Raw genomic sequence first — 11,237 nt, 5'->3', positions numbered from 1 at the left:
CGACACAGTTGATGTCGCTGAATAATCAGCGCAAGACCGGTGATCATGGTGATCTTTGGGGGAAGCCTATATAGTTGGCGTAAAAGTAGAAGAAGAAGAGGAAGAGATTTGTATACATTAGGTATAACTGCTTAATCAGTTTATAACCTGCTAAAGGATTTAGAGTTGTTAAAAGCAACTATCAGATCATTTCTAAAACGAGCTTCTAAATCAACATTGTTAGGATCTTAATATTGGTTTCAGAGAGAGAAAGAAATCTGGCCAGAGGTGAACACCAATGAATTTCAAAGAGACTGCTGGGATTTCTACTGTGTACTCACATCACGATGTTACTGAATCATCGGCTTAAGGATTTCGAAAATAAATATTTTCAACCTAAAGATCTTATAGGATTTATATAATATGGGAAAAAAAATATTTACCGAGAATGGACTATATGAAATTACACCTACAAAATGCAGTGCGGATCCTACTAAGCGACCGGGGTTCATCTAGTTACTTTTAAACGTATACTTAAATAGAAGGACATAATACATGCATAAGTTACACATACTAATATGATACGAGTATGTCTTCCCCTTTCTTCTCCCAATTTGCCACGAACTAACTTTTAAACATCTAACGGTTTTCTATTAAATTTCGAAATACATCAGATGTAAAGTGATTCTTCCTCGATCTTATCAATTCTATGATAAGATTTTACAGTTCGAGTGATGACAAAACTTAAAGTTATCGTGCATAACGTTTTTATCGAAGAGACGGAACTCGTTTGGTCCCGTTTAGATTTTGCGATAAATGTCGTTGGTTAAGGTTTTTACAGGAAAGCGATAAAGTAGTTGAACGGATAATAAAGGGTTTGTATTTATCTTATAAATCATATTTCGATACGGAAATATTCAGATGTCATAACATTATTCATATCACATGGTTTTTAAAAAGGATTTTCGTGGCTTTTATTTGTAGAAGTTAGGCTTCACTATTGCCCATTAGCGATATATCTTTGATGACTTCATGACACAACCACCAGTCTTACTTTGCGCGGATTCTGCTATACCAGACATAACAGCGAGTAAAACTGTTGTTACTTCCAAATCATCTCAGAGAGAACCGTTTAATATTGACAAACATAACAAATATTTGTCATTCATTCTTATTTATTCAATATATATGTTATTTCAAATAAATGTGTCTATATTTTTCCGGTTGTCTATAACGTATAAAAAAATAATCGAAGTTAACCATTTCACCTTACAATTGCAGGATATAGAAACTTTGTATCCTATTAAATAAGACACGCGATATAAAATTTCATGTTATTGATATTTTAAAAAAATCTTTTTATTTTTTTCCCTTCTCAATCTACTTTTATTCTCTTTTCTGATATGTTATTATTTCACCTTCATTAATTTATCTTCGCACCGCTTAAATGCTTATCTGGTAGATCAAGCCTTCCACACTAAGTTTGTCTATATATACGCTTAGTATAAGTATGTATTTAACTAAACAAATAAATATATAAATTAGTCGAATAGAGAATCGATATTAATAATTCCGCCGATACTGGTCCCAAGATCTGATCCGAAAGTAGGAGGGTTAGACAAAAGCGACTATATCTCTCGCCTATTTTTAAAAACAACTAAAATTCTCCTTCAATGTTTACTCAAAGCTTACACGGAAAGCAGCAACGGAGGTGGGTAGGAATTCCAGTTTATCCTTTTGCGACTCATACACATGAATGCGGACATTGATCCGAGAACAAATCTGAAGGAACATCGCAGATTATACATGATATAGAATAATGCAATATTATAGCCTAATATATTAACTTTAGATCCAAAAGTGTCGGCCAGTTAGTTGGCTATTATTCACACGATAGTGCCATGAATGATGTGGCAAAATATCTCTCTTAGCGACAGCCTACAAAAAATTTTGAAATGCTGCGTAATAATTCGATGTGTGAATCGAAATATTTGACTATCGTAACATAAAAAACCTTGTCTTCTTTATATGTTTTCCTTAATATATACCTAAAACCCTTTATATTTACAAAAAAATGTTTAAATTGAGCTGTTAGTAACGATATGAACCTTATCTATTTTTTTATTTAGTTCCCTATAACTGGACACTTATCATTCCCTAATGTATTGATAACATTTGATGGGAAGCCTTTATCGCTTTTAGTGTTTCGTAGAACTTATGGTGTATAAATTCGAAATCTGCGATTTATTAAAATATAAAAAAGTATACATCAGTCGCCTCTATAAGCTGTCGACTCGGTTGTCGGAGGAAAGCATGTATCTATTTTATAAAGACTATTAACTATATCAACAGCTGTGATAGAAAGATCACTCTAAATCGCTGGAAAGTTTGTGTATTAATGCCGCGGGAAAGGCGCAGGTACTTCTTAATCTGTATTCGATGTTTAAGATGATATACATCACACGTAGAATGTGCAACGGACTCATAGAGCTTATTCATTTTATTCTATGGTTTTTTAACGAATGAAGAAGACCTCCAGGACCAAACTTGACTCTTAGGTATCTGAAGATACTGTTGCATTTTCAAATGCGACGAGAGTAAAGCTTACCTTTGTTCTTCGTACGTGAATATTAGTTCTTAAGTTATAATCGATAGTAAAAACTAAAAAAAGAAGTAAGTAAGTAAGTAAAGTAAAGAAGTAAGCGGGCGACATTACTCAAATTAAGTTTAAGTAATTGACTCGCACATGTATCTAGGTAAATGTTTAAACTAGGTAAGTCTAACTTACAGAAGGAGGACATCGTCGAATCTTATTCGGCTGGACAGCGTTCAGAAAACTACTAAACATCTTCTCGTACAATATCCCTCAATTCCTCAAAAAAAAAGGCTTCAACCAATATGTGTTACCAGGGATGAATTACGAAACAGAAGCACGGTCTTCCACTTTGAACCATGTCAACGGGCTACGGGAAGGAATATGCACGGAATTTATTTAAGAGATCGAATCAAAAATGTAGAGATTTCAAATTTAGAAAGTTGAAGTGGCAAAGTCCTATTTGAAATCTATAGGGGAGTCTTATGTTCAGCCGTGGACGTTCTGTAAATGAAATGGTATATATTGTACAACTAACTTTTACAACAAAAAATATTTCACTTATAAGAACAAATGAAATGATACCTTTAAATGTAAGCGACATACGGATAAAATTGCAGGCACTATAGTAATAAATGACGTAATAACTTTGCAATACGTATATCATGTTTGGATAAGTCGAACAGGTATTTGATAAGATACATACATAGTCAGTAGACCGCGCTTTAAAACGCAAATCACGATCAAATTAATGTGACGGACTGCCCAAATAGTGCTAAAGGTAAATACTTTTTGTACAACTATGAGAAATTTACGTGCAAGTCATCGCTTTAAAGTAATCATATTGATTGTATGACCGATGATTGTCTACGTATATAAAATTGATAAATATTAGCAAAATAAGCAAGATAAAATAGTTAAACAGAAACATTATTACGATTATCATTAAGATATAACTACATTTATATAACAGTTTTTTTTCTTTTTTACTTATCGTAAATAAATAGGTGTCACGTAATAAAGTATACATTTCTCCAGGATTTTAATATAATTATTGTTAATAATTTGAGTAGTAGCCCAACGATAGAGGAATGAGACTTGCAATCATTAGTCGGGGGTTCGATTCCCGGGATGCATTCCTATATAATTCACACTTTGTGTAATAATTACATAGGATTGCCACTATACACAAAATAAGTTTCCAGAGGATGGGCAGCAGCTTCCCCTGCGTACCATAATACCACACTGCGAACTCCGGCCCATCTGTAAAGCGTTGTGATTATGGTATACACTATGTATTTGTCATACTATGGTATACAACTCTATAGATATATTTGAGAGAGGCCTTTGCCCTGTAGACGTCTATAGAGATGAAACAACAACGACGATTGTTAATATGAGGAACGATTTTATTGAAGCCGAAAGTATTTATTTAAATATTAAAATACTTCAACGTATATTGCATTGGGCAGAGTAAAGCGAATATACGAATACGGTATTACAATACACTCTAATGAAATGTATGTAAATTATCTTGACATAAATTTTAAAATTTCGTCAAATAAACACTTGTGAAAACATTTTATTATAGGGTTTTTAAGCGATAATAAAGCTTGGGAATACATTTTTCTACTACTGTAAAGGATTTTGTAAGTGACCACGAAAATAAATCCGTCTGAGGTTGTTATGTGCTGTTCGCAGATTAGGGCATGTGTGGAACCACATAGTCATGTGTAATAACCGACATAGTCATGTGTGACAACCGAGATAGTCATGTGTGACAAACGACATAGTTCTGCTAGTGTTAAAATTCCAAAATTTTGATTCCAGAATCCACACAGATACAAAACCTTGTAAAGGCCGCTGGACGATGCTGAATGGCAGGCTACTTCCAACCGGTTCAACTGGAAATCTCCCCACATATCACCCCTATAGCTAAAATAATGACATTGATAGTGATTGTGAAAGTATTGGGCTCTTCTAGCTTTCTTCTTATGGCGTACACAAATTACTGTAAATGATACTATGTGGATTACAATATAAATAAATAAATATAAAATATTGGCGGAAATACATAAATACGCATAAAAATTTAAACAAAATAAAATTTGGATAGTTTCAGTCTTAAAGTGAATGCTGTATAAAATATTATCACGGAAAACTACCGTTATAGGACATCTATTTCTACCAAAAGGGGTTGAACTTTAACATTTTAACAACTATAACCTTAGCAACATAATAAAAATTGTAATAAGTTAAATAGATTTCATTTAAGACCACACAGACGGCGAACTAAACATGAGAAGCAATTGTTTGTCCAAATACAAACAACCTTGTATTTGGGCAAACAATTGAGTTAATCAGGAAGAACAATTTTGTTAACGAGTGTCATCATATTAAAATAACACATAATGATCCTCACAAGAAGCCCTTGATTTTATTAAGAATCTCTTTATGAATATAACAGAGACAACAAATACATACTTTAAGTTTTGGTTCATTTTATATTGTACTATGAATATTTTTTACTTTTTTCTGCATGATGCATACACATTATGCATTTAAATGTTAAATCATCACAAAGTTCTTTTTTTTTAATATTGAAAAGTTTCGAGAAATTTCATGAACGCTTTGAGATGAAATTGTTAGCTGTCGTTGTTGTACCCACACAAGGTCACAATGACTTGTCGCTAGTCGTTAAGAATCCCATTGAGTCAATAAATGTACATGGCAACTGCTCAAGCATTCGGTGCTAATTCAAATGACATGATACATAAATGAAATTTTCCAATCTTTGGTTTGTACATCTGTACACCGTTGGTCTAATATTAATTATGTTGATTCTCATATAGAGTTTAATTGATTAATTACAATAATGGGATAGTGACAAATTGAAAACTAATATATTATATTAAAATTATTATTATTATAATTATTAATTAAAATTATTATTATTATTTAAACTAATGTATCATACATATTTTTACATGTTACAGGCCGAATTAGTGAAAAAAAATTACAAAAAAAATATTTTAACGCGTTTTAACGATTTATGTATGTATAAACTGTAACTCGAGATATCGGGTCAGTGATAAATTGGTACGACCAAAATAAAACCAGATTTCATGCTTCATTTGTAATTTTAACGTTCGGTTTCCTATGAAACATTATTGCATCGTTCCTGAAAAAACAACGGTATTAATTTTTTGTGGATATTAAACACGACATTCACCTACAATAAAGAAAACGACTATATAATGGTTGTCAGAAGATGGAAATGCGGTACGCTTTTAACTGGTCCTATTAAAATTCTATGGGTTAGGGTTAGGTCCAGCACTGGTCTTAACGCTAAAATAAATATGATAATAATAATATACTACAAGATAAAGAACTTGTAACCTATCTTTTAAGCAACAGTCAGGTTATATTTGTTGAAATAGCATTATAAATTCCCCTTCAATTCAAACCAAATTACAAATAAAAGAACATGTATTTTTCGTGTACATAATATCTTTTTAATGAAAAGGATATTAATTTTGAAATTAATTACGTAGTTATAGCTTCCTTCCGTTGTATTACGATGACAATGAAAATTTAAAATGTAATGAAATGCGTCATAAAAATTTTTGATGAAAATCGTAGATTAGCTTATGAATTTTTTTGTGTTTCTCTTTAATGATTGTTCTTTAATAGAGCTAATCTTACATGAAAATAAATTACGTAAGATTTAAATTGTTACAGATATGACTAATTATATTAAATAAAGAAATATGTGCCCGGAAGTTGCTTGTATAAAGACAAAATATTTATGATAACGATCGTTTAACTATAAAAATAATAATTTCTATAGTGTGTCATTGGGCTGAAATAACTATAATTAATGTATTTTTTTTCGTGAATTTGGAAAAAAGAGTTTTTAAAAATCATTGGAATTTGCTCATTGATGTAATTAATAATGATTTTTCGTGAAAAATTTTGCATGAGTAATGCCAAGGTTATAAAAAAGAACACGTAAAATATAAAACTATATTTTATATATAGTTATCATACATCAAATAGTATTAAAACTAAATAAAAACATTCAATAAATTCATTCAACATAATACTTTTATCACATAGTTATTGTCACTAAGTTAATTATTTACATTTCATTTGTATAGTCTATTTGTCATTTAGTATTTCGAAAATATGCTTATAAATAAATGTCACGAACTTCGCCCATGAACCAACAACGTCGTCTGTCAATTGTAAGTCCTTCTGTAGAATACCCACCAGCACTTCTTTTACTTGCTGAAAATATAAAAACTTTTTAGTTCACATATCAGAAGAGAATGAATTTCAATAGTAACAAAACCAAGGTTCTTGCTCGGCAAATTAAAAAATCGTTAAAATCGTAAATATACATTGTTGTTTTAAAATTAATAGTATGATTACTAACAGTGTTTCCCTAATTTATTAACCAAAAGTTAAATTGGTTAACGGATTAGTACAGACGAAAATCTCTATGAATTTATAAAAATTGTCCCATTACATCTACTTTAGTAAAGCGGGTGTTATGGGAAATACATGTCAGTTATATATAACATATACATAACTTTTATATATTATATATATTACAGTTTTCGATATGTTGAATGAAATTGACGAAATTTTTTAAGGACTTATCGGAAGCCTTTTTTCTTGTCTTTTCTCTTGACCGAATTTTATTTTCTTGGCTAAGCATTTATTATCTTGGTAAGCATTTGTTCATACAAGATTTAATTGCGTAGGAGTCACGCTGCAACATCATAGATGTGGAATTGTTTATCAAGGAGTGTTGGATGTTTAGTTGTTAGTGTATATGGTTTGTGGTTATCTGATACTATCGGGATTAATATAACTAATGCAAGTTTAGTAAATGACAATTAGTTACATCGAAATGTAGCTGTTCGACTCGTCGTTTCCTATGCGTCTCTCCCAGCTTGTTCATCAAAGCTATCACAACCTCTGGCTGGTTGAGGTTCGTCACTGCCGTGTTAATAGATGACATCAAGTTTATCGCGTGAGCCTTGAATTGAAAACTGTTTGATAGCTGCTCCTCACTCATGTCTTTGATGGTCTTGAAGTATGTCTTTGTTACTGGGTTCAATCGGAACAGACTGTAAAAAGAATAGAAATTTAACATTAAAATTTAAAACATGTACATTATTTGAAAGCAGATACGAATAGTTATAAATAAATTAAGTGTATTAAGAGAATTTTTGAATATTTGGAAATATGTTTTAAATATTGTACCGAATAAATAGCTGAAGTCCATGTTTCCCGGCCTCTGCATATATGACGGCCCAAGATTTTTGCACAGCGTAAACATCTCGCGGTGTGAGACCAGTTATGGGGTTGGGTGCGTCAGGATCACCACCCCACCATAAACGGTTCAGAATTCCTCCCATTTCTGCAAAAAAATCAAAATGATTAATAAAAGGACGAAGAAATTAGTATTAAAAGATCCTTTTGCTTTTGTTATTGTTATTTGTTTATTTATAAATATTATTTTAATTATTACCAAAAGATTAACTAACAAGGACTACATAAAAATAATTACAAGTTAACATTGAAAAATGTACATTAAACAATGTATATCTAAAGTCTAAGGACAACGAATATACTAAGAAGTATTTATGTTAAAAATTATTAAAAAAATTATCAGAAATAAACTTTTGTTATAAAGCAAAACGAAATCAGAAAATAACAAATGATGAATATTACACTGCTACATTTACGTCCAGATGCTTTCTGTAACGAGGTGTTTAAATTTTGATAAAGAATTACTGTAGACATCAATTCCTGACGAGACGGCTATATGTTTACATTTACTCATGTGTATCGTATTTTAAAATAGAGAATTGTGTTTTTCTTTTATATTGATTGATACTGTTGCTTATTTTTGCATCGATTCCTGCCTAAACAGTGACAAGCTGTATCTAGAACAACGATAGCAAGTTCATTGGAAATCCCTGCGATAAAGAGATTGAAAAGTGATATAAAAATTAGGAATATGACATGCACACCTTTTAAAAAAAGTCTCATGTAAAGTCATCTTTAAATTTCTTTACATTTGTTGATGTGCGGTTGAAAGAGTGCTAAATTAATTTTATTATTCCAATAGTAAATATATTTTAAACAGCTAGTAGAGCTAAATTATTTACTCGTAGCTTTTTTAGTACAATTTACACATTCCGCGGGTTCGAGCAGGCAGTGCGTAGAGAACGAAACCTTAAATCTTTTTTTAAGGTAGCGATGCTACATACATACAATTACAAAGAATTGAGAGGCTGCCGAGTTCTTAGAAGACTTAGGCGGACGCTTCATAGAACCCGCACGAGGAGACCTTGGTCTGTCACTCGTCGATAATACCTATTTAGCGTTCCCACAAGGGCTCCTGAGAGAGCCGACCACGTCTTGGTTAATGGCTATTACTTCGTTAACATTACTACAAATTTGACAATCGTTAGCGCTGGGAGAAGAAGTGTCGTAGACACACGAGCCATTATACCCACTAATATTTTTTTAGGGTTACATTTTTACCGCCCGGTCGAATTCAAATTCGAAAGCTGGCTTGAATACGGAAGCCGATAGTTAAATAATAGCTGCTATTGTTATTGAATCAATTTTCCTTGCAAATAGTGTCTATAAGATACACAAGACAGATCCACTCTGGCTTTTAATTCCCTCCGAAAGAAGAATACATAATTGGAAGTTTCATAGAGCCACACACGAAATGCGCGTATATTACGTCTTTCGCAATAACACAGTGAATGATGCGATTTAATCGTGTAAAACTGCAAATGACTCTATAAATACATAGTCTTCTGACTTTGAATCATTGTTCTTGTGCATTCGGCGTGAGAGGATTTTGACCATAAAAATCATCTATAATTATTTTCTTAATGAAACTACAAAAACGCCGCATGCGTTTATTTTGACACTAAATATAATAAATAACTTCCGGTAGATAAATTATAGTATCAGATCGAACAAAAAACTCTTTTTTGTGCATAGATGCTTTTGTACTGTAAAATGAAATGATTGATTATTACTATTATGACGTATATTACTATTAATTATTACTGTGTTTTGATATTTCTACTGTAGGAATAAAAGTTTCTGAATAAAAAAATCGAGAGGTTACTGGTGCGTGTTATAGTTACTTTACTGTTAGTGAAGTACACAGGTTGATTGATCATAGGTCTAGCGTAAAAGTTTTAACAGGGTGAATGTAAAGCATATTTGTCTAAAAAGCTTAAAAGATTTACATTTAATTCCAATCACCCTATGTAAAGTGATCACTCTGAAACTCTATTGGAATGCGACAGGTCAAACAATAACTTCTAGCAGTACAAGGTCTGCAGCGACACATAGTAAACAATAATTAAATTTAAAAAATATATATTATTTGTGATCGTTTATTTGAAGGCCAACACGTGCCATTTTCTAACAATGCGTACTGTTCTCGAAACGATATCGTGTATGCAATTTAATTTTAGTGCATGAATTTGTGCTTATCTTGATTGTAATGTTCAGTGATAACAGATTAGGCATCGAAAGGAATGAAACAGCAATTAATTGAACTGATTTGATAATTTGCCCAACATGTTTGTACGTACTAACATTTTCTTTAACTAAAAAAATAATTGGAACAGGAAAATATATAAATATTGAGTCAGTGAAAGAAAAACTGAAATAACTTTTTATAATAGCATGCAACGAGACAGGTTGGGTGATCATTCACGATAAGTGTTGTGATCCGTTTTTAACAATGTGAAGATACACAAAGGTCTAGTATTGTAATATTTTGCGCAATATCACATCTGTTATCATCATCTTGGGACGTGACATTTCAATAGTGTAGTAATAAAGGTGGCCCTAAAACCTTGACAGTTTTACAGTTTAGGTTATTACAGCTTGGCGGAGCACTTTAAGAACGTCTTGAAAAAGAGACACCATCAATAACACAGGGTGATTGGTTACAGGTTTAAAAACTTCATAGGGGTGAATGTATAGCACATTTGACAGTAAATTGTAAATGTATATTTAACCCTACCAAAAATCAAAAATTTTATAAATTATAAATAACGTAATGGTAATTGGATAAAACAGCGTTTTTTAAATTCTGATTAGAACATTTAATATCAAAATTGATTGTTATTTTTTATCTGTCATTGCAGACTGGACTGTCAGGAGTGGTAGGTCAGTCGCATTCCAATAAAAAATAATAATATAATATTCAGGGTAATTATAGTGTGGTCGAAAATAAGTGTAATAAAAAAACTTGAATTACGATTTCATGTGTCATGATTCAATTAAAGGTCCGTGATCCAATGGAGTACAAAATACCACATTGATTTACAGGATCTTATGTCATGTCATATGAACGTCGAATTTATTTAAGAGAAAATAAATAAAAATTTTTTCTCGATTAATAAAAATCTGTTAATACATTATAATTGTAAAACGGAACTGATTACAAAATAAAATTGTTCATTTTTAGACTTAAAGTAATCGATAATGATCATTTATTAAATATATACGTACCGTTATGTTTAAATCCTGTACGTGCTTATGAAAAACGCGGGAAAGTAATACAGATAAGAAATAATTTATATTACGCGCCAAGAGAAACGTTGCG

At 31.5% G+C, this 11,237-nt stretch overlaps 1 protein-coding gene across 1 annotated transcript; it reads right to left on the bottom strand.

Annotated features, from left to right (window-relative positions):
- Positions 1-6,665: 6,665 nt before the first annotated feature.
- On the bottom strand, positions 6,666-11,237 carry LOC137932451 (cytoglobin-2-like). Its single transcript, XM_068776069.1, has 4 exons — positions 11,144-11,237; positions 7,847-8,003; positions 7,485-7,710; positions 6,666-6,862 (listed from the first exon to the last, which is right to left on the bottom strand). The coding sequence occupies exons 2-4, from the start codon at positions 7,999-8,001 to the stop codon at positions 6,734-6,736; spliced, it is 510 nt and encodes a 169-aa protein (XP_068632170.1). The 5' UTR covers positions 8,002-8,003; positions 11,144-11,237; the 3' UTR covers positions 6,666-6,733.

Source organism: Battus philenor, unplaced genomic scaffold, assembly GCF_028537555.1.
Source record: "Battus philenor isolate CCGP_79_NKW_IND1 unplaced genomic scaffold, ilBatPhil1.0.hap1 SCAF_9, whole genome shotgun sequence".
Classification (NCBI taxonomy): domain Eukaryota; kingdom Metazoa; phylum Arthropoda; class Insecta; order Lepidoptera; family Papilionidae; genus Battus; species Battus philenor.
Note: the sequence above shows the minus strand (reverse complement) of the source record. Positions and strands in the feature narration are given on the sequence as shown.

Bases quoted from the DNA above. Each gene is read 5' to 3' on its own strand.
- LOC137932451 (XM_068776069.1), bottom strand. From the start codon at position 8,001: ATGGGAGGAATTCTGAACCGTTTATGGTGGGGTGGTGATCCTGACGCA. The intron at 7,711-7,846 runs GTACAATATTTA...TTCTTTTTACAG, and splicing joins GGACTTCAGCTATTTATTCG to TCTGTTCCGATTGAACCCAG. The intron at 6,863-7,484 runs GTAACTAATTGT...TTATATTTTCAG, and splicing joins TCGAACAGCTACATTTCGAT to CAAGTAAAAGAAGTGCTGGT.